General features: G+C 38.1%; 1 protein-coding gene across 1 annotated transcript in view; it reads right to left on the bottom strand.

Moving 5' to 3' along the window:
• Positions 1-21594, bottom strand: part of HECTD2 (HECT domain E3 ubiquitin protein ligase 2) — a 72556-nt gene that overhangs the window by 25470 nt on the left and 25492 nt on the right. Inside the window, exons 3-7 of the mRNA XM_061402788.1 lie at positions 6591-6729; positions 4223-4325; positions 3589-3675; positions 2866-2930; positions 551-596 (exon numbers count right to left, since the gene is read on the bottom strand). Of these exons, the coding sequence (XP_061258772.1) occupies positions 551-596; positions 2866-2930; positions 3589-3675; positions 4223-4325; positions 6591-6729 (440 nt within the window). The remainder of the gene's footprint in view (positions 1-550; positions 597-2865; positions 2931-3588; positions 3676-4222; positions 4326-6590; positions 6730-21594) is intronic.

The following is a 21594-nucleotide window of genomic DNA, read 5'->3' as shown; positions in this document are numbered from 1 at the left end:
TAGTATGCTAGCTATAGGAATACCATACTTCTCAAAAAATTATAAAAGTTAAAATTACTTTTCATTTGTTTGGACCTTATTTATTTATTTATATCAATGAATCTGTATCTCTTGAGAGGAAAAAGTTCATCATCTTTGCTTCAGCAAACATAAACAACCACTTTGATTTTTCCATTAGAATTCTAGCTTAAATATTTATTGAAAAGTTAGAAACCTACTAATTGGGAAACAAAAAAAGAGTTTTGAAGCCCCCTTAAAAAACTAGTTACAAGAAAGGAAGTTGACTGGAGGGGGAAGAAGTGCTTTTATTCTGTTTGTTCCAGAACTCAACAGCAGGAAGGCAAGAGCTAAATTAACATATTAATTCTGGAGATAATTTAGCTTCCCACTGTTTGTTATAGCTTTAATTCTCTGATTAAAAGTAATTATAATCTAAAAAGTATCAAAAACGCTGCTCAAAATAATACTTAGTATTGGATATCATTTTACTTACACAAGTACAGATTGAAATATGAATTATCCAATTTCAACTAAGTTCTTGCTTTCTTACCTGTAAAAGTATAAAATATGCTCTAAGATCATCTTTTGTTCGTGGACTGAAAAAGAAAGAAGTGTAACTGATGAGAGATGCTTAATCTTACATCATCTAATAAAAATTATCAATGTTTCTGTGAGAACTGACTTGATAAAAGCTAAAACCTAGACTTGAATCTGAAAACATAAATGTAAATCATTGCCTAAAGTGTACTAGATGCCCTTTATAAATGTAAAGCCACATCATCTGAAATATAAATAAATAACATGTGTACTAAATTTTGAAATTTATATGTATGTATATTACATATACAATTTTAAAATTAGTAGTAATATTTCTCTATGGAAGAATTATCTGACTGAATAATGATTTAAATTATTTGGGTTTAAATAAAATCTAAACTATTTCTTCCTATAGTAGTCTACATAATTTTCAGATTATTTTCTAAATGGGACTACTGTTTTATTTTAGAAATTATATTTGAAAATATTTTAATAAGATCAAAGCAATTCATAAATATTAAAATTCCTGGTGATAAGAGAGTCCTGTTTTTTTTTTTTCCCACTTTATAGCTGTACCATTAAAATGTCCATCTTCCTGTCCTATGCACTAGTATTTTAGTTCAGTGTACAGCTTTGGGTCCAGAACTGGTGGTTAAGATCATAGGCTCTTTTGCCAGACAGCCTGGGTTCTAATTATGACTAAGGCACTTATTGTGTTAACCTAGGCAATTTACTTCTCTGTAAATTAATTTCCTCAAGTGTGAAGTGAAAATAATCCTATTACCTATTTCACAGGATTGCAGTGAAGATTCAATATAAGAAATACATGCAAAATCATTTGAAAGGTCATTAGCCTATAGTAAACAGTCAATAAGCTATAGATCTTGTTGTTGTTACTATAAGTCCAAAATAAAACACAATTTTGGGGGTAGAGACCACATGATCCTTTCATAAGTAAGTTGCATCAAATTATTTTAATCTGTCTCAGGTACACATTTGAGGAGCAGGGGTTAGAAAGCTGTGGGAGCGTGCTCAGAGGGGACTAGGGTCCTGCAGTTTCAGATCACTGGACTTCCTCACTCTCCTAAGCATTCTGTTGACATTCTAATTTTTCCTCTTCATCTCCAATGAGGCATTATATATTCAACCAGAAACATAAAGTTCAAGGAAAATGCAAAAGTATTACTAGAACGATAAACTAGGAAAATATTAAGATAAAAATCACATGCAAAATATAATATGATTTCAATTGTTTTAAAAAGACAACTAGAAAAAAACTGCACAGTTACATTTTTACTTTTTTAATACTATTCTGCCTTTTCTCAATGTTCTATAAAAACCACAAATTTCTTTGAAAATTGGAACAATGTTAAAATATATAGGGTATATTTAACATATTTAAGAACTGTGGTTTGGTATTTTCAAACTGGGCTTAATATAAACATTTATATTATAATTTAATGGCATTGCTTGGCTTTAACAGCAGCTATTATTTAAATTGTTATTTAAGTAATATCAATTAAAATATGTACTTTTAAAACTGTATTTTTGTGTTCTGCATATTCCAAACACTATCAATTACATTGCCCATTCTTTACATAACAATTCAATATTTAGTTCCAGAAAAAAAATGTTTTAGTGGCTAAATTTATGTTTCCTTATATTAGAAATAAGGAAATGTCTACTCTGCTACCCGGAAGCCCAAGGATAAATTTAATGCTCATATTATTTCATTCTAGGTTACTGATTTAACCACCCATCCTATTTTTGTAAAGCACATATATCTCTATACAACAAATTTTATATATAGTTTTAAAGAATTCACAGATCCTCTGAGGCTCACATGTGGATCCTCCTAATAAGTCATAAGTGTCGAGTTAAAAAGCTTTGTTATAAACGGTTTACAATTTCATTCTATGTTTTTACTATATCAACTAAAATCTTTTCTGAGTAAAACTGCTGCTGCTCCTAAGTCGCTTCAGTCGTGTTCGACTCTGTGCGACCCCATGGACGGCAGCCCACCAGGCTCCCTGTCCCTGGGATTCTCCAGGCAAGAACACTGGAGTGGGTTGCCATTTCCTTCTCCAATGCATGAACGGAAAAGTGAAAGTGAAGTCGCTCAGTCGTGTCTGACTCTTAGCGACCCCATGGACTGCAGCCTACCAGGCTCCCCCGTCCATGGGATTTTCCAGGCAAGAGTACTGGAGTGGGGTGCCAGTGCCCTCTCCGTCTGAGTAAACACACACACATATATATTACAGTTGGATGAGGTATACAGATTAACCATCTATACTGATGAGCTACAACTACAATATTGGTCACAATTACCCTTTCCATTCTTGTAACAGGCTGTTAATGATTCCCTTTAATACTGTCTTCTGAATGTCTTGAGGCTGTAGGCAAAAGAAAATCATGAAATAATTACGATTAGATATTTAGGTGACTTTTATATGTTACTTATATTTACAGATCTGTTTCAGTGGTTAAAATTGGACTTGATGACCGATTACTGCCGTTTATGGTGGTCTCAATTTCACTTCTGAAAGATTACAATGAAAATGTCCCCTGGGATGTGCACTGTACAACCTGCACAAACAGTGGTGGCTGTTTAATGATTACCATCAGTTTTATGTAACAGTGAAAAACAGAAAAAGAAAAATAGTTTCACTGTCTCTGGATCAACAAGATTAAATCATTAACACAAACTGAAGAACAGCATGTTTAACAATATAAAATGATGGCATACATTTTATACATATTTATATGTTATAATTAGCAGTTCAGTCCACATTTCATTATAAAGTACAACCAAATTATGTTAAAAAAAAAGATTAAAAATTTTTCTTACGGAATTTGAAAAACTTTTTAATTAAAAAAATATAAGAATTAAAAAATAATCTAACTTTCTGAGAATTTCAACCAAATTTATCAAAAAACTTTCTTATGTAATTATGTTACAGGTGAGTTTTACAACATTTGTGTGGCTGATTTCCAAGTACAGTATAGACTCAAACAATTGTATGATTTGCATGTTTCGTAAATGATACTTACAGTATTAAGTAAGGCATCATATACAGCATTCACAAATTTAGCATTAATCCCAGAGTCTTCAATAGTATTAGAGGCAGAGGCATCTTTCTGAAAATTCAATTAAAGAACTAAGTGTATATAACATTTTAAGAACTATTCTAAGTAATATCTGAATCATAACTATTCCTTCATAATTTGTAATATTAGTATGATGATATAGAAGAACTGTTACGGCTAAATTGCTAAAAATAAAAATAAATACATAAGGATTATTTTAATAATTTCTTTTTTAAAAACTTAAAGAATGGAGTCAAATGTTGTTATTCGCTAAGTCATGTTTGACTCTTTGTGATCTCATGGACTGCAGCATGCCAGGCTTCCCTGTTCTCTGCTATCTCCTGGAGTTTGCTCAAATTCATGTCCATAGAGTCAGTGAGATTATCTAACCATCTCAAGTATTACATTAGTACAAATAAAAACAATTTTTAAGATATCACTTAAGTAATTATTGTGATACCTATAATTTCAGAATTAATACATACTTATATTTGCTTAAGTAGCTGCTTAAGCCAATATTGGGTAGAAAAAGAGGTAAATTCAGTGTCTTTTGGGGGGAAAATTTAAAAAGTGAAAAATGTGCTTTACATGTTATTACCTTAAATGCAGCACTTAGTTCTGGAAAAGAATCAAATGTTGTAAGATAAAAATCATATACTGTTTTCCAATCTCCTGATGACTTAGCTTTTTCTACATCTTCCCTAAAATAAAAGCACTTATTAGCCACAAAAGATAAAAACATTATTCAGATAATACAGCACTGATTCTTTACAGATAAATGTTACCCAACATGCAACTTGAAATAATGAAGCTGAATACAGGAATGTGTTCCAGTTAATGTAAATATGTAGTTTCTGAATTTATAATTCTTAATTGGATTAAGATATTAATCCAGCTTCAACTTTCCCATTTATTTGCTTTTATAAAAGTTCACTTTTGGGCTTCCCTGGTGGTCCAATGGTTGTGAATCCACCTTGCAATGCAGGGGACGCCAGCTAGATTCCTGGTCTGGGAGGATCCCACATGCCACAGAACAACTAAGCCCAGGCACCACAATCACTGAGCCCGTGTGCCTGAAGCCTGTGCTCTGCAACCAGGGAAGCCACTGCAGTAAGGAGACCGTGCACCACACACAGGAAGTAGCCCCCACGTGCTGCAACGAGAGAAAGTCCATGCACAGCAACAAAGACCCAGCACAGGCAAAATAAACAAACAAATATTTTTTAAAAGTTCATTTTGACATGCTCCTTATAATTATCTCTCTTTCCTTTCCAGCCAAATTTCTTGACAGATTTTGTTTACATTCTGTCCCTACTTTCTCTTTCTCACTGAGTCCTTTGAGTATCCATTTGGTTTTTATTATTAGGTTGGTGCAAAAAGTAAATATGGTTTTGCATTGTTGAACTTTGCCCTTTGATATTGGAATACACTCTTAAATAAATGTGGTTATGCTATTATATATCATTTTAATGCACATTTCTTGCTTTATGTTTTTTTGCTTTATCACTAGCTGTTTATTTTGTATTTTAGACTACAGAAATGATGTTAGACAAAAAGCTAATTTGAGCAATTTTTGTATTCGAGTTCAAAATGGGTCATAAAGCAGTGGAGACAATTAACAACATCAACAACACATCTGGCCCAGGAACTGCTAACGAATGTACAGTGCAGTAGTGGTTCAAGAAGTTTTGCAAAGGAAATGAGAGCCTTGAAGATGAGGAGCATAGTGGCCGGCCATTGGAAGTTAACTATGACCAACCAAGAGCCATTACTGAAGCTGTTCTTCTTATAACTACATGAGAAGTTGCCAAAAAACTCAACGCTGACCATTCTAAGGTCATTCGGCATTTGAAGCAAACTGGAAAGGTGAAAAAGCTCGATAAATGGATGCCTCGTGAGCTGACTGCAAATCAAAAGAGCCATTGTTTTGAAGTGTCATCTTCTCTTATTCTATGCAACCAACCATTTCTTGATTGGATTGTGACCTGTGACAAAAAGTGGACGTTATATGACAACTGCAATGACCAGCTCAATGGCTGGACAGAGAAGATGCTCCAAAGCACTTCCCAAAGCCAAACTTGCACCAGAAAAAGATCATAGTCACTGTTTGGGGGTCTACTGCCTGTCTGATCCACTACAGCTTTGGAATCCCAGCGAAACCATTACATCTGAGACATCTGAGAAGTATGCTCAGCAAATTGATGAGATGCGCTGAAAACTGCAACACCTGCAGCTGGTACTGGTCAACAGAAGGGATCCAATTCTCCATGACAACACCTGACCACATATCACATGACAAACATTTCAAAAGGTGAACGAGTTAGGCCATGAAGTTTTGCCTCGTCTGCCATATTCACCTGACCTCTTACCAACTGACTATCACTTCTTCAAGCATCTTGACAACTTTTTGCAGGGAAAACACCTCCACAACCAGCAGGAGGGAGAAAATGCTTTCCAAGTGTTTGCTGAGTTCTGAAGCATGGACTTTTCTGCTACAGGAATGAATGAACTTATTTCTTGTTGGGAAAAATGTGTCAACTGTAATAGTTCCTATTTTGATTAATAACGATGTGTTTGAGCCTACTTATAATGATTTAAAATTCATGGCTGGAAACCAATATTACTTTTGTACCAACTTAATAGCAGCACGGTAGCTTCTATGGTCTGTGGGTCACGTAGTAAATGAAATCTTATTTTTTAAATAGGACACAGTCCTTCATCTCCGCTTGTTTTGATTCATTTTCTCTTATTTAGTGTTTCTTTTGTTGCAACATTATCTATCCCTTACCTGTTAATTAATTTGTTCTCACCTTCAACTTAAGACATCCAGTCTTTGGTTCCTTCACTCTTATAATACCTTATGAGCCATAAGTTCAATTAATTTCCCACACAAAAATATTAAATTATGTGAAGTGCCGACATGCAGTTGATTATATGTCTACATGTAACAATGAGCCAAAACTTACAGAAAGTCTTTCATAGTTTTGGGCTGAACTGGAAGGATGGGTTCTGGCAGAACTGGGGCTTTCATTTCAGATGATAATGGATCTGTGGAGATGCGCTGTTTTTGTCTAACATCAAGGGAAATTGGTGGTAGGTCTCTCACTGTGAAGGATAAAGTATTCAATGCAATTAATCATAAGCTTTTCCAAATTACAAAAATGCCATGCTAAGTCAACATGAACAGAGAACGAATGGATTACTTTGTATTGCATTCACTTTGGGATCATATAATAGGAAAACCTACCACACTGAAGGGCACTTACTGGGAGAGTCTGTTGTCACCCTACCCAATTTCACCCACAATAGAAAAATTACATGCCATTAAAAGTTATCTACAGATATAATATAGGGCTTCCCAGGTGGCTCAGTGGTAAAGAATCTGCCTGCTAAGCAGGAGATGCAGGTTCAATCCCTGTACCTCCAGGGGGCTGGGAAGATCCCTTGGAGAAGGAAATGACAACCCACTCCAGTATTCTTGTCTGGAAAATCCCATGGACAGAGGAGCCTGGTGGGCTACAGTCCATGGGGTCACAAAGAGTCAGACACAACTTAGCGACTGAACAACAACAAAAACAGATATAATATAGAATTTTTCTTTCACCGCCTCCCTTCCTATAAATTGTCTTTTAGAGACTATTTCAGCGAGATGAGATGTTTTTAGTGATTATTAGCTTTCTGAATATAGTTGCTCCTTGAATGGTGCAGAACTTGGGCACCGACCCCTCACATAATTTTACAGTTGGCCTTCTGCACCCTCAGTTCAACCAAACACAGATTCTGTCATAGTACAGTACTTCTATACTGAAATTCATTGAAAAAAAAAATCAGCCTGTAAGTGGACTCACACCGTTCAAAACCATGTTGTTCAAGGGTCAATCGTATAGGTAGGTCACTTACTTATATTCTCTGCAATTTTCTGTTGGGGTTTCAGCACTTTGTTATCAATTTGCATGAACAGTTTATGTATTTTTCTTTTCCCCCAAATACCCACTGGTTCAATGACTGGCCTTTTTGTTACATTTCATAACCTTATAATGGTAAAATAAAACAAGTACAGAAATAGCTCATAAAACAAATGTATGGCTTAAAGATTACTGCAAGGCAAACACCTGTGAAACACTAACCAGTCAAGAAACAGAGTGTTACCAGCCCCTCCCTGCTCTGTCTATTCCAATGTTAGTTAATTTCTCTCAATTTCTTTATAACTCTTTCCTCATTTCTTTTTTAAGTGTTAAATATTTTCTCATTTTTTAGGTCTCATAAGGTGCTTTTACATTTGTTTTTTTTTTAATGTTCCTTCCAGTTTATTTCTAAAATTAAATTCTAATTATTTCCTTTATTGTCACTTCAGTTTTCATTTTTTGCAATTCTAATTTATGGCATTCTTTCAGGTGTCATATCATTTTCTTAATGAATTTTAGCTCATTTTGAAATAGAATTTTATCTTTTTTTGTGGGCATGTGTTTCTGATGCGCTCTCATTGCTCAAGTGGCTATTATTGTTTTTTATTACAATAAAATTTTGTAATTAAAAATTATAAATTTTGCAGACAATTTGATTTGAAATTATTTCCCCCAAATTTTTAGAAGGAGGTGTAGCTCTCCTTTTTTCGTTTTTATGTAGAACTCAAATATATGGTAGCTTGCTTTCTGGGATTCCAGGCCCTGCTTCCCTGCTCCACTTTTATTCCAGTTTTCTCTGTCTTTAATCGCTATTGTCCCAGAGCTGCTCAAATTTGATTGTAATCTCAGGATACCCTCCACACCCACCCCCAGCCTGGAGGGAAGTACTAGTTGGGTTCAGACCTGACATGGGCCACCTGCATGCACCTGCTCTTGGCAAAACCCCTCCCAATTTCAGTTTCTGTTCTCTAATTGGCCTCCTGAGCTTTCCAATGAATAGCCATTCCCTTCTTCAGGGGATCTTCCCGACCCAGGGATCAAACCCTTGTCTCCCGCATTGCAGACAGATCCTTTACCATCTCAGCCACCAGGAAAGCCCTTATCCAGTGAATACCTGCTGCTTATTTGAAAGCTCTCTTGATCTTGAGTCCGTCAAACAGCCCAGATGCTTCCTTCTGCTTACATCTTCTGATTCTGGTGGTTTGTCCTGCTATCTTTTGGGGTTTACAGGGACATTTTATGAGCTAATTCTGTAGTAAATGATGTCCAAGATGTTTAATTTTGCTATAGAGGTGGTGTGTGTTTTACTAGGGACTCAGGGAGATTAAAAAACAATACTGCTTCTGCTGTTACCTTCTTTAAAATCTGTTTGCCTTTTAATTTTATTTCTGAACACAGAAAAGTAATTTTTCTTATTTTATTCATTTTTAATTGGAGGATAACTGCTTTACAATATTGTGCTGGTTTTTGCCATATATCAACATGAAACAGCCACAGGTATACATATGTCCCCTCACTCTTAAACCTCCCTCCCGCCTCCCACCTCATGCCACCCCTCTAGGTTGTCACAGAGCGCCAAGTTTGAACTCCCTGTGTCATATAGCAAATCCCCACTTGCTATCTGTTTTACATATGGTAGAGTATATTTTCAATGCTACTCTCTCAATTCATCACACCTTCTCCTTCCCCAACTGTGTCCACAAGTCTTGGAAACAGAGAAGAATTTAAATAATACTTCTATTACTTAATTTATCAACATATTCCTTTAGTAATTTTTTATGATTAGTAATCCAAGCCTTCTCTCCCTAGAGACCTAGAGAGCAGATGACCATGTATCTCTTCTAATCTGTGCTTCTTTTCCCACTGCAGTACATGTGAAGGATGTACTTACCACGTTGCCAAGCAAACAGTAAATGCTCAATAAATTTTATCATTTCTAGAATTTATGAGGCAATGCAATGTAAAGTGTATTTTTTTCCTAAATGCCCCATTTCAGAATACCATGTATAAAAGTATATCACTGCACACTGTTTTTTGATACTTTTATCATATATCAAGTTCTTCTATATTCTGGAGCCTATTATTGGGCTAATGCATATGACTCTACTGACCTGTTAACTTTTGTACAAAATAATTTCACTTACTATAGCTTAATATCTATCAATACCTGGTAAGGCAATAGGCTTGGTGAGAGATAGCTGGTGGCTTGGGCCTGAGTGGTAGTAGTAAACTGATGAGAAATGGTTGGATTTGTGACATATTCTGAATATAGAATGATAGGAAGATGTGTCAGCAGACAGAGAAATGCCAGGATTTGTTAAAAGAAAGATGAGCCAAAGATGACTTTGATAATTTAGCTTGACCATTAACTGGGCAACATTTACTGAAATGGAGAACACTAGACCACTCAGTTCAGTTCAGTCACTCAGTCGTGTCTGACTCTTTGCAACCCCATGCACCGCAGTAAGCCAGGCCTCCCTGTCCATCACCAACTCCTGGTGTCCACCCAAACCCATGCCCATGGAGTCGGTGATGCCATCCAGTCATCTCATCCTCTGTCATGCCCGTCTCCTCCTGCCCTCAATCTTTCCCAGCATCAGGGTCTTTTCAAATGAGTCATCTCTTTGCATCAGGTGGCCAAAGTATTGGAGTTTCAGCTTCAACATCAGTCCTTCCAATGAACACCCAGGACTGATCTCTTTGCAGTCCAAGGGACTCTCGAGAGTCTTCTCCAACATCACAGTTCAAAAGCATCAATTCTTCGGTGCTCAGCCTTCTTCACAGTCCAACTCTCACATCCATACATGACCACTGGAAAAACCATAGCCTTGACTAGACGGACTTTTGTTGGCAAAGTAATGTCTCTGCTTTTTAATATACTGTCTAGGTTGGTCATAACTTTCCTTCCAAGGAGTAAGCATCTTTTCATTTCATGGCTACAATCACCATCTGCAGTGAATTTGGAGCCCAGAAAAATAAAGTCAGCCACTATTTCCACTGTTTCCCCATCTATTTGCCATTAAGTGATGGGACTGGATGCTAGACCACTAGAGGAAGTTTGGGGTTTTTTCAGGGGTTGGGGTGGGTGGGAGTCAGAAAGTTTTCTTTCGGCCATATTAAAGGTAAGATGCTTATGAGACATCCAAATGCAGATGTTGAGTAGATATGACTCTTGAGTGCAGGGGAGCTGTGAAGGTTTATAGCTCATAGTAAAAATGCTCGATTAACGAGATCCCTAAGGAGAGGGTAAACAGAGAAGAAGCCTGAGAATTGAGCTCTGGGGACTGTGTCCTGGAGCAGTTCAACACTGGAAGCCAATTAATTCTCTCTCTTTTATTTCACAGTGAAAATACTGAAGGCTGGACTTTTATTTTGAATGTAGCTCTAGTCTTCTCTTCTAATTTATGATGCAGTACTTTCATATTAAATAGTTGCTATTTTCTAAACCTGTAAGTTCAGTCTTAAATTTCTTAAATATAGAAATTAAGGAAGCTATTAAAATTTTTTTCAGCCAGTATGCTTAAATTTCTATTATTTATTCTAGTTTTATGCCATTGCAGTTAAGGAATATAAACTTAACAATTTCTTATATAAGTAATTTATTGAAAACAACTTTGTCCATTTATTATAAAATTTTATTAAAGACTCAGGATTAGAAAGGATGAAACAACACCATCATTTTCAAATGATTTAATTATAAACACTAAGTCGCTTCAGTCGTGTCCGACTCTGTGCGACCCCATAGACGGCAGCCCACCAGGCCCTGCCGTCCCTGGGATTGTCCAGGCAAGAACACTGGAGTGGGTTGCCATTTCCTCCTCAAATGCATGAAAGTGAAAAGTGAAAGTGAAGTTGCTCAGTCGTGTCCGACTCTTCTCGACCCCAAGGACTGCAGCCTACCAGGCTCCTTCATCCATGGGATTTTCCAGGCAAGAGTACTGGAGTGGGGTGCCATTGCCTTCTCCCAATTATAAACACAGACAAATCCAAAACAACCTCCAAATATCGCCAATAATCCAAAATAGGAAAACTAAGAGTTTAGCAAGGCGCATGGATTTTTAACACCAGCAACAAACTACAAGATACAGTTTTTAAAATGTGTAAAACTATTAAAAAATTATAAATAAATTGTAAAATCTCTGTAGAGAAAATACTAAAAGTTTGTTTACAGATTGAAAAAAAGATCTAAATAAATAGAAAGCAATACCACATTTGTGGCTGATGATCATAAAGAAGACAATTTTCCCTAACTGGTCATCAGATTCAAAACAGTTCAATAAAATTCTAGGCTTCCCTGGTGATTCAGACATAAGGAATCCACCTGCCAGGGAGGAAGACTCAGGTTCAGTCCCAGGTCTGGGAAGATCCCATTTGCCGTGGAGCAATAGACTGGGCACCACGACTACTGAGCCTGTGCTTTAGAGCCAGGGAACTATAACTGGTGAAGGCCACGTGCCCTACAGTCTGTGCTCCAGAACGAGGAAGCCACCGCCATGAGAAGCAGCTCATGAACCGGAACTAGAGGGCAGCCCCCGATCGCTGTAACTAGAGAAAGCCTGCACAGCAACGAAGACCGGGCACAGCCATAAATAAATAAATAAAATTATTTTTCAAAAAATCCCAGCAATATTTTGGACTTTATTTATTCTAAAAGTCATATGGGAGACCAAATGCACAAGAATAGCTACAGAATTTCTAAAGAAACAGGAGTAAGAAGAGGGGACCTTGCTATACCCTCAAAATTTTTTTGAGGTTATAGTAACCAAGACAGTGTTTTACTAACATAGGATTAGATAAGTTAACCAATGGAATAGAGAACCCAGAATCATATCCATCCATACATAAAAGTTCAATATATGAAATATATGGCAGATCATTGGAAGAAACAAAGAATTTGAAAATATGGTTAACCACATGGGGAAAATATGAAGTTGAATCCCTATCACATACTTTATAAATTAGGAATAGGAGGATCCTTCTGCTTTTGGGACAAAGAAGTTTCTTTTTTTATATGTGTAACCAAAAAGTACAACTATAAACAAATTGATACTTTTCACTATGTTAAAATTAAAAACTTCTGATTACCAAAGATACTGTGAACTAACAAAAATGTAAGTTACAAGTTGGAAGGAAAATCTGAAATAAATACAACAAAAGATGAGCACCTAGAGATATTTCCTAAAAAATCACTGAGAAAAAAAAAAAGAAAAATAATACAGACAGAAAGTCTATTGTATTTTTTGCTTATCATGTTCCTTCTTGAGTTCAACATTGCTTCTTTCATTGTTTCCCTTCTGTTCAGGGAACCCCGTAATACATTCTTTTAGACCATCTACTGGCAACAAATTCTGTTTTTTTTTTTCCTTCATCTGGGAATGTCCTGATATCCTCTCCATTCCTGACAATAGGATTCTGGGTATAGGATATATGATTCGGGGTTGGCAGTTGTCTCAGCCACTTCCTTCTGGCCTCCTTTACTGATAAGAAGTTGTTATTTGAAAGATTTCCCCCTATCAGTAACGGTGTCATGTTTCTATGGTACTTTCAATATTTTGTTGCTGTTGTCTTTAGTTTTTAGAAGTCTAATTATGCTAAGACTTGATGAGGATCTCTTTGGGCTTACCCTGTATGGGATTTGCTCAGCTTCTTGAACCTAGAGGTTCATGTCTCTTACCAAGTGTGGGAAGTTTTCAACTATTTTTTGAGTACTTTTTCAGCCTACCCTCTTCTTTCTCTCCTTCTAAGACTCCAATGACAAGAATGTACTATCTTTTGTTACTATCTGTTACCCACAGGTCTCTGAGATGATTCATTGTTTTTTCTATCCAATCTATTTTCTCTTTATTGTTCAGATTGGGTAATTTCCACTGTTCTATATTCCAGCTCATTAATTCCTGTCCCTTCCATTCTGCTGCTGAGTCTACCTACTAAGCATTTTACTTTGGTTACTATATTTTGTCAAGCATTAATACTGTGAAGAAGGCTGAGCACTGAAGAATTGATGCTTTTGAACTATGGTGTTGGGGAAGACTCTTGAGAGTCCCTTGGACTGCAACGAGATCCAACCAGTCCATTCTGAAGGAGATCAGCCCTGGGATTTCTTTGGAAGGAATGATGCCAAAGCTGAAACTCCAGTACTTTGGCCACCTGATGCGAAGAGTTGACTCATTGGAAAAGACTCTGATGCTGGGAGGGATTGGGGGCAGGAGGAGAAGGGGACGACAGAGGATGAGATGGCTGGATGGCATCACTGACTCGATGGATGTGAGTTTGAGTGAACTGCGGGAGTTGGTGATGGACTGGGAAGTCCGGCGTGCTGCGATTCATGGGGTCGCAAAGAGTCGGACACGACTGAGCAACTGAACTGCACTGAATTGAATACTTACAAACCAATAGATTAACATTCTGTAGATTCTAAATTCTACAATAATGAAATGTAATTCCATTACTGTAATGTAATCAGAATATATTTCAACTAAGAGAACACAATCATCACAGCAGTAACATAGCTATAAGGTTCTTCCTTCCTTCCTTCTTCATTCCGCCAATCAAGCATTATCTTTGGATATCTCACTAACTTCAACTTTAGAGTATCTTTTAAAATAAACTTTTCACATTAGAAGATAGCACAGAACTGCTTATTTCTTATACTCAAGAGCAATAATTTTTGAACTTTACTGTACATCAGAATCACCTGAAGACCCTGTTGAACTAAAACAAAAATAACTGGGCCCCCTAAAGTTTGTGATTCAGTAGGTCTGGGGTAGGGCCCAATAATCTGCATTTCCAACATGCAAGCCTGAGGATAACATTGAGGAACACAGTTCAGTGATTTAGAGAGAACAAAGACAGTGATAATATAGTGAATAAAGCAGATGATTAACCTTCTTTAATTCAATTCTACAATTTAGTTTTATACCTAAATATTAAATATGGAAATATCTCATTTCTAGCAATCTGTACTTTAAGCACAAATCAGACAGAAGTTCATCAGTTAGTAAAATGAGATAGCTCTGTAAATGATTTGTTAGGTGTTATGTTTGGCAATTGTTAGTAAAGGGAAAGAGAGCTGCAGAAAAGAACCTCTCTCCAACACCAGACTTGTTTTATTATTACTTTTTGAGGCTCCTCTACAGTTTCTCTTCCTCTTCACCAGGCTTACCCTTTCCTATCCCTTCCCACACACCTTTCTCAACCTGGCTATAAACACCCACTATTAGATACAAACAGGCTCATTCACATATAAATTAACTTATTCACTCACAGAGCATATATACACATTTTTATACCCACTCATTTTTATTAATATCACGCTGAGGTGGAAGAGAGAAATTTTAGTTAGTAAGAGAACTGGATTTTGGCAAAGATTGAGAGTGGGGAGATTCTTACATAAGAGAAATCGTAATGCCAAAGCCGAGAGGATTAGAGGATGAGGTTAGAACCAGAGGCCCAGATGGAATTTATTTTTAGTTTGGAAGGTAACTTGGGCTGAAGAGTAGTGCAGAATGCTAACGTACTATGTTAATGGGACTTGAGTCACAAAGAAAGGCAGAGTCCTTTGCTCACATTAGTGAATGAAAGCCAAACTACAGGATGTGACATTCAGTTATTAAGAAAGGAAGAATAACAGCTCACAGCTGCTCTCATGTCCCTGAATATCAAGGCATTGTTTCCAGAGACAGGCTTTCAGCCTGTTCTCGCAGATGGTTATTAAAACCTAATTCAAAAGAGAAAATCAATAACGGTGGTGATGAAGGATTAATTAAATCTCAAAATGATATTATAAATAGAACAGCAAATCTTGTTCTATCATATACAGCTTTCTCTGCAATATAGAATATCATAATACACAGAAAAAAGTCACAATATACCCTTATCAGTGAACCTGTCATTTAGGTTTCATTCAGCCAATACATAGGAACACTCTGTGCTAAATTGATAAGCAGTAATCATTTTCCCTTTCTTTTTTTTTTTCCCCTTTCTTTTAATATACTGTTGCCAATTTTAGTTGGTTGCTTAGAAACATTAAGTAAAATACTTGCTGCCATGTGAGAAGAGTAAGGGTTATGGTGGGGGTTGGTAGTGTATTTTTTAAAATGTGAGGATCATAATATAACCACATAATATAACCACATAATATAACCATCATAATATAACCACATAATATAACCACATAATATAACCACATATAACCACATAATATAACCACATAAGGGTGTGAGATTATTAGCAAAAATTTACCAGCTCACTGTTTTCAAGAAGTTATCATAGGCTGACTCTGGTTGGAGACCAGTAATATGTAGCTTTCCACAACCGCATCACCAAGATGATGACTGACATTGTAAACTGGCCACATGGATAAGAGACTGAAGGTAGCTTCTAGTTAGTCAGCACAGGTACCAAGAGCAGCATCAAAAGCAATAGGAGTCTCTATGAAGGTTAGGCATTCAACAAGAGAACTGGGTCTTTGATCCTTATCCCCCTGTTGCAGGAAAGTAAACGATGATGCTTTTTTTGCTGCTGGTTTGCTGCTGGTGACACACTGATGCAAAACGCTATACCCCAAATTATCCCAAATAATTTGTAATTAAATAAGTAATAAGTAATGGAAAAAGCACCAGTCTTGGAAACAAGAGCCTAGGTCCTGTTGCTGGCTGGGTTACTAACTTTCATAACCTTAGACAAATCACTGAAACTCTTTCGGCCTTGGCTGTGACCTTATAAAATAAAAGAGATGGCCTAAGTTGATCATTCCCAAGGCTCCAAAGAAGAACTTCAAGGGCCACCTCAGGGGAATGGTGCTGTGTCCACTCAGGGAAACTAAGCTTTTCTCTGCTTAATACACTGAAGCTCTACAAAAGATTGCTTTTCAAAAGGTGTTTGCTCTGAAAATTTAAAAGCACTGGTTCAATAATTTCTAATTCCCATCTCTAAAATTTTTAAGAACAAAATGGACAGGACTTATAAACCAACTGAAAAGGTAAAAATTCTCTATTATAGAACATAATGTAATGACCCATAAAAGAAAAGTTGAAGGAGCTTGGAAATTTAACATTCATATGTCATCTAAACACCTGATTTTAGTTATAAGTTTCTGTCTTACAACAGGGTAAAGGAAAAAGTCCTGAAATAAGCCTCAAAAGACCTGTTCCGCGTCCCCACTCCTGGATATACACCTTACATTCACATGATGTGGCAGTTCTGAAATAGGTCCATAAAGTCTTTGATATTCCTCCCATCACAAGACGGAGTCTAATTCTCGCTTTGAATATAGCCCAGACTTAGGGGCTCCCTGCTGATGAAAAATGTGGCAGAAGTGATGCTGTATGACATTACAGAATAAAGCCAATCTTTCTATCATGTATAAAGACAAGTGGCAAAAATGAAGCCTAAGTTTACATGGAAGTAGGAGCTAGTAAACTATGAAATGTCAAAAACAAAACTCAACAAGGATCAAACAAGATCAGTATCTTGGAAAATTAACCCTTTAAATAAAAAAACCCTCAGGTGTAGAAGATATTTTACAACTCATAATGCCCTGTTTCCTCAGTCTATAGATGAGCAAATGAAGGGCCATCAGGTCTAGGTTTAATGTCTAAGGTCCCAAATGACAAGTTATTCCCTGGTAGCTCATCTGGTAAAGTATCCTCTTGCAAGTATCCCTGGTTCGATTTCTGGGTCAGGAAGATCCCCCAATCCACTCCAGTATTCTTGCTTGGAGAATCCTCATGCACAGAGGAGTCTGGCAGGCTACGGTCCATGGCGTCGCAAAGAGTTGGACACAACCGAATGGCCAAGCACAGTAATAGCAAACTCAAAGACTCAGTTCATACTTAATATCCTAATTGACAACCTGCAAGTGCTGGGCAGGTAACAAGTGAGTTACAATTTGAAGGCTCCCTCTTCTGGTTCAGTACTCTGCACTGCTTCTGACTACTTCAGCAGTGGCAAGCCGTGGAAACAGGAAGAGACCAGAGTGAATTAGTCATAACAGGTGGTGTTTACATCTTTGTCTATAGGATGACTTTTCTGAACATTTGGCAGAAAATAAAATTGAAGGCAGGAGAGAGAAAAGAAGAAAGAAGGGAAAAAGAACCCACTCTGACTCAGAGAGTCATCAGAGCCAAATAAAAGTGACATATGACATATTCATTGGTGTTTGGAGATGTACTTTCTTACTAAGTTCAATAGTGTGTGTGTTTGTAAAGCTTCAGCAGAAGCATACATAAAATGTTCTTTTTTGGGTCTAGTCATAAAAATATTCAAAAGCGAAGTCACTCAGTCGTGTCCAACTCTTTGCAACCCCATGGACTGTAGCCTACCACGCTCCTCCGTCCATGGGATTTTCCAGGCAAGAGTACTGGAGTGGGTTGCCATTTCCTTCTCCAGAGGATCTTCCCAACCCAGGGATCGAACCCAGGTCTCCCACATTGTAGGCAGACGCTTTACCATTTGAGCCACCCAGGCTGCTTGTAAAATATTCAAAAGCCCTTTTTATACAAGGTTACCTCTAATAGAATAGATGTCTTACCCTGGACATACATTAGAGAATTGTAGCTCTGAGACAGATTACAGGATGAACTGGCCAGAAACCCAGAAAAAGTTCTTCCCACATATTTCCTCAAATTATTTGTTGAGTAAAGTCTCTGAGTACCATGGACACTGGATCCTGGGGATATACAGAGATTGTAAATGTGTTTACTGCTGAACCCAACAATTCCACTTCTAAGAATATCCTACAGATAAGCCACACAGGAACAAATGACACATGTTTAGAGCCATTCATTGTGGCACTGTACACAATGCAAGAGACAAAATAAACAATTTATTGATTTTAGGATCTTGGTAAGTCCAATATAAAGGAATATAAAAAAAGAGTAAGGAAGCTCTTTATGCACTGATACAGAAAGATATCCAGGATACATTAACAACAACAAAAATAACAAGTGCTAGGTAATATGTAGGCAGTTACTTTTTAAGATAAAGTGGAAAATCAGCATGTATATTTATATTTGCTTTCATTTGCATAAAAACACAGGAAAGAATACAAAAGACAGCAGTGTGAAAGCGAGACATCTAAAACACACCTATTTTTACAATTTTGATTTTTGAAACACATAAGTGTGCTAGCCATTCAAAAAATTATAATTTTAAAAAGTTAGATGGGCCCTTTCCCTCTCCCCACAAAAAAACCTTAAAGAGTTTATAGACTGGTCAAGAGACAGATGAATCAATAATTCAATGCAGCAAGGTACTCTAAGTTCTTGACAGATAAATCACTCCCACAGGCATGGTTAAGAAAAAGTAAGTCCAAGGTGAGTCACTCTGACCTAGAAAAGGATCTTGGAGATTTAGCCCCAAATCAATTCTTTCTCCCAGGAATCCTGGAGATGGGGTCATCTGAGGCCTTGAAAGTGAAAGTGAAGTCGTTCAGTCGTGTCCAACTCTTTGCGACCCCATGGACTGCAGCCTACTAGGATCCTCCATCCAAGGGATTTTCCAGGCAAGAGTACTGGAGTGGGTTGCCATTTCCTTATCCAGGGGATCCTCCCGACCCAGGAATCGAACCTGGGTTTCCTGCATTGGAGGCAGACGCTTTGCTGTCTGAGCCACTAGGGAAGTCCTTGGAGATACTTTTTCTAAGGCAGAAATCCTACAGCAGCTATTGTGAGCCCTTTTCTCTCCCCAGATGCCAAGTCCTGGGTTTCTTCTCACAGTGTTTCCCTGTCTGCCTCTAAAGCTGCTCCTGGAGAGGCTGTGAAAACTCTGTGGCACTTCACCTGCACACAGCTCACAACACCCCACCACTCACAGACCCAGTGCCCTCTGAGCTGAGACCACTCTCTTCTTCCCTGGGCTCTTGGAGCAGCATGGACCATGGGACATACTTCTCCAGGTAAAAACCACACAGTTCACTATGGCACCTCATGGCTCACCTAGAGTCAACTCAGAAAATGGACTGAGCAGGGAGAGGACCGGTGCCCCTGGGCGCCATCAGAGTTCATGTCAACTCTTCCTGAAATAACCGAGAGTGCAAAGACATTTGAAAAGGCATGGAGAGGAATTACTTCCCTTCTTTCAGAGACAGTCTGTGCTGTTTAAAGATGTCTTAAAATAATCTGACAGGAGCATGATCACTGTAGAAAAGAAGGTACGAAAGAGTAAGAGAGGATGTAGTGCTCACCCTGTCCCCCATTATTGCCATTTATATTGTTTCTCTGAAGATGTATCATCCCCGGCAGCTGTTATAGTAGGTAAAACTCCCACACTGCTCTGATCTTTAAAAGGACAGCCAACTCGAAAGGCATACCTAGTCACGTGATCTGCAGGGAAGCGAGGCATCCCTGGGCTGTGAGGTAAACCCACGCTGGGCTTTTGCAGCTTCTCTAATACCACTTGAAGATCAGACGGGGAGACAAGCTGTTAAGAGAATACCCAGCATGGGTCCCGCGAGAGGGAGGAAAACTGGAATAACTGCCAAGAATGAGGCATCTTTGAGGAAACAATCTTATTGGCAAGAGAGGCTTTGCAAAAGATCAAGGAATTATAAACATGCTTACATTTGGAAGACTTGGTCTAACTTCCCACTCAATAAAAGAGTTCTTTTGCAGCAGCCTTGACATATGAACTCCACATCACGCCTGAATTCAAGCGGCACCCAGACAGAACGGTTATGAGAAGTCAGCGCCAGCAGTTCCAACACAGTAAAGGAAGTCTGCTAAGATGCCTACTCCCGTAGGGTGATATACACATAAAGATATATACACTCCAAGATGAGGGTGGGGCTGAGTGCAGATTCCACAAGAATGGAACAAACGAGAGGGCCAAGTGGTGGGAGCCCAGATATGTGGACCACATTCCGAATCAATACATGCACCCCAGGGAGGAGGCAGGCAGGTGTGGGCACCAAGTTGGCAAGCTGGGTTCAGAGGTCAAGACAGTAGTGGTATAGAAAGAATGGAATAGAGGAATCAGTGGGAATCAAAAGCAAAGGATTTGAACAAACAGTCCAAAGAAGGTTATGGCTATGCGTTGCTTCTTTTTGACTCCCTGCCATTCTCCTTAGCAGGTAATTCAGTGTTTATAAGGTTCCTAACCCTCTGCTGTGGGCTGAACCGTGTCTGCCAAAAAGATATGGTGAAGTCCTAACCCCCTGGGAGCTGTTAATGTGTTAATGTTAATATCTACATAACGTCTTCGTAGATATAATCCAATTAAGATAAGGTCATATTGGATTGGGGTAGGCCCTAATCCAGTGACTGATGCCTTTGCAAGAAGAAAGAAACCCGGGCACAGGGGAGAAGGCCATGTGAAGACAGAGGCAGAGGTCAGAGCGAGACATCTACAAGTCAAGGCATATCAAGAATTGCTGACAACCGGCAGAAGGTACGAGAGAGGCATGGGAGAGTTTCTTCCTCAGAACCTTCAAAATGAACCAGTGCAGCCAACACTTGGGTTTTAGACCCCAAGCCCCTAGAACCAGGAGAGAGTAAATTTCTGGTGTTGTAAGCCACCGTGTTTGTGGTGCTTTGTTACAGCAGCCCTAGAAGACTAATACGTTTTCCATGAAGATGACTGAATTCAGGGCAAGAAAGAGTGAGTTTCCGACTTGCTTCTCCTACCTCCTCTCTTCCTTCAAGTCCACAGTCTGAGCAAGAAGTGCCCTTCTCTCCTTGCTGGAGCCAACCCCTGAAGCCTTCTGCCCGCCTCTTCCTCGATCCTATCCTTTTACCACTGCTCTGTTCTCTGTGCATTTTATTAGTTTGTGTCTCTACTGAAACTTTAACCTCTCCCTGCATCACATCTTTTTGCTTGATCACACTATCCTGCAAGACTCCACTGTTCTTTCTTCGTTTCAGTTCAAGCTCCTCTAAAGGCTGTCTACACTGCCCCCAGATCCTGTTAACCTACACCTTAACTTTTTAACCTGAATTCTCCTTCTAACTATCCTACTGAAATGGTTCTCAGAGTCACCAACAAGCACACTGACCAACAAATCCTTAGCTCTGCCTCAGCACTCACTCATCTTGTGCTCTCTCAACAGTGGCACCACTGACTAAATCCT

This window comes from Bos javanicus, chromosome 26 (assembly GCF_032452875.1).
Source record: "Bos javanicus breed banteng chromosome 26, ARS-OSU_banteng_1.0, whole genome shotgun sequence".
Taxonomy (NCBI): Eukaryota; Metazoa; Chordata; class Mammalia; order Artiodactyla; family Bovidae; genus Bos; species Bos javanicus.
This window is presented reverse-complemented; position numbering and strand designations above follow the sequence as displayed.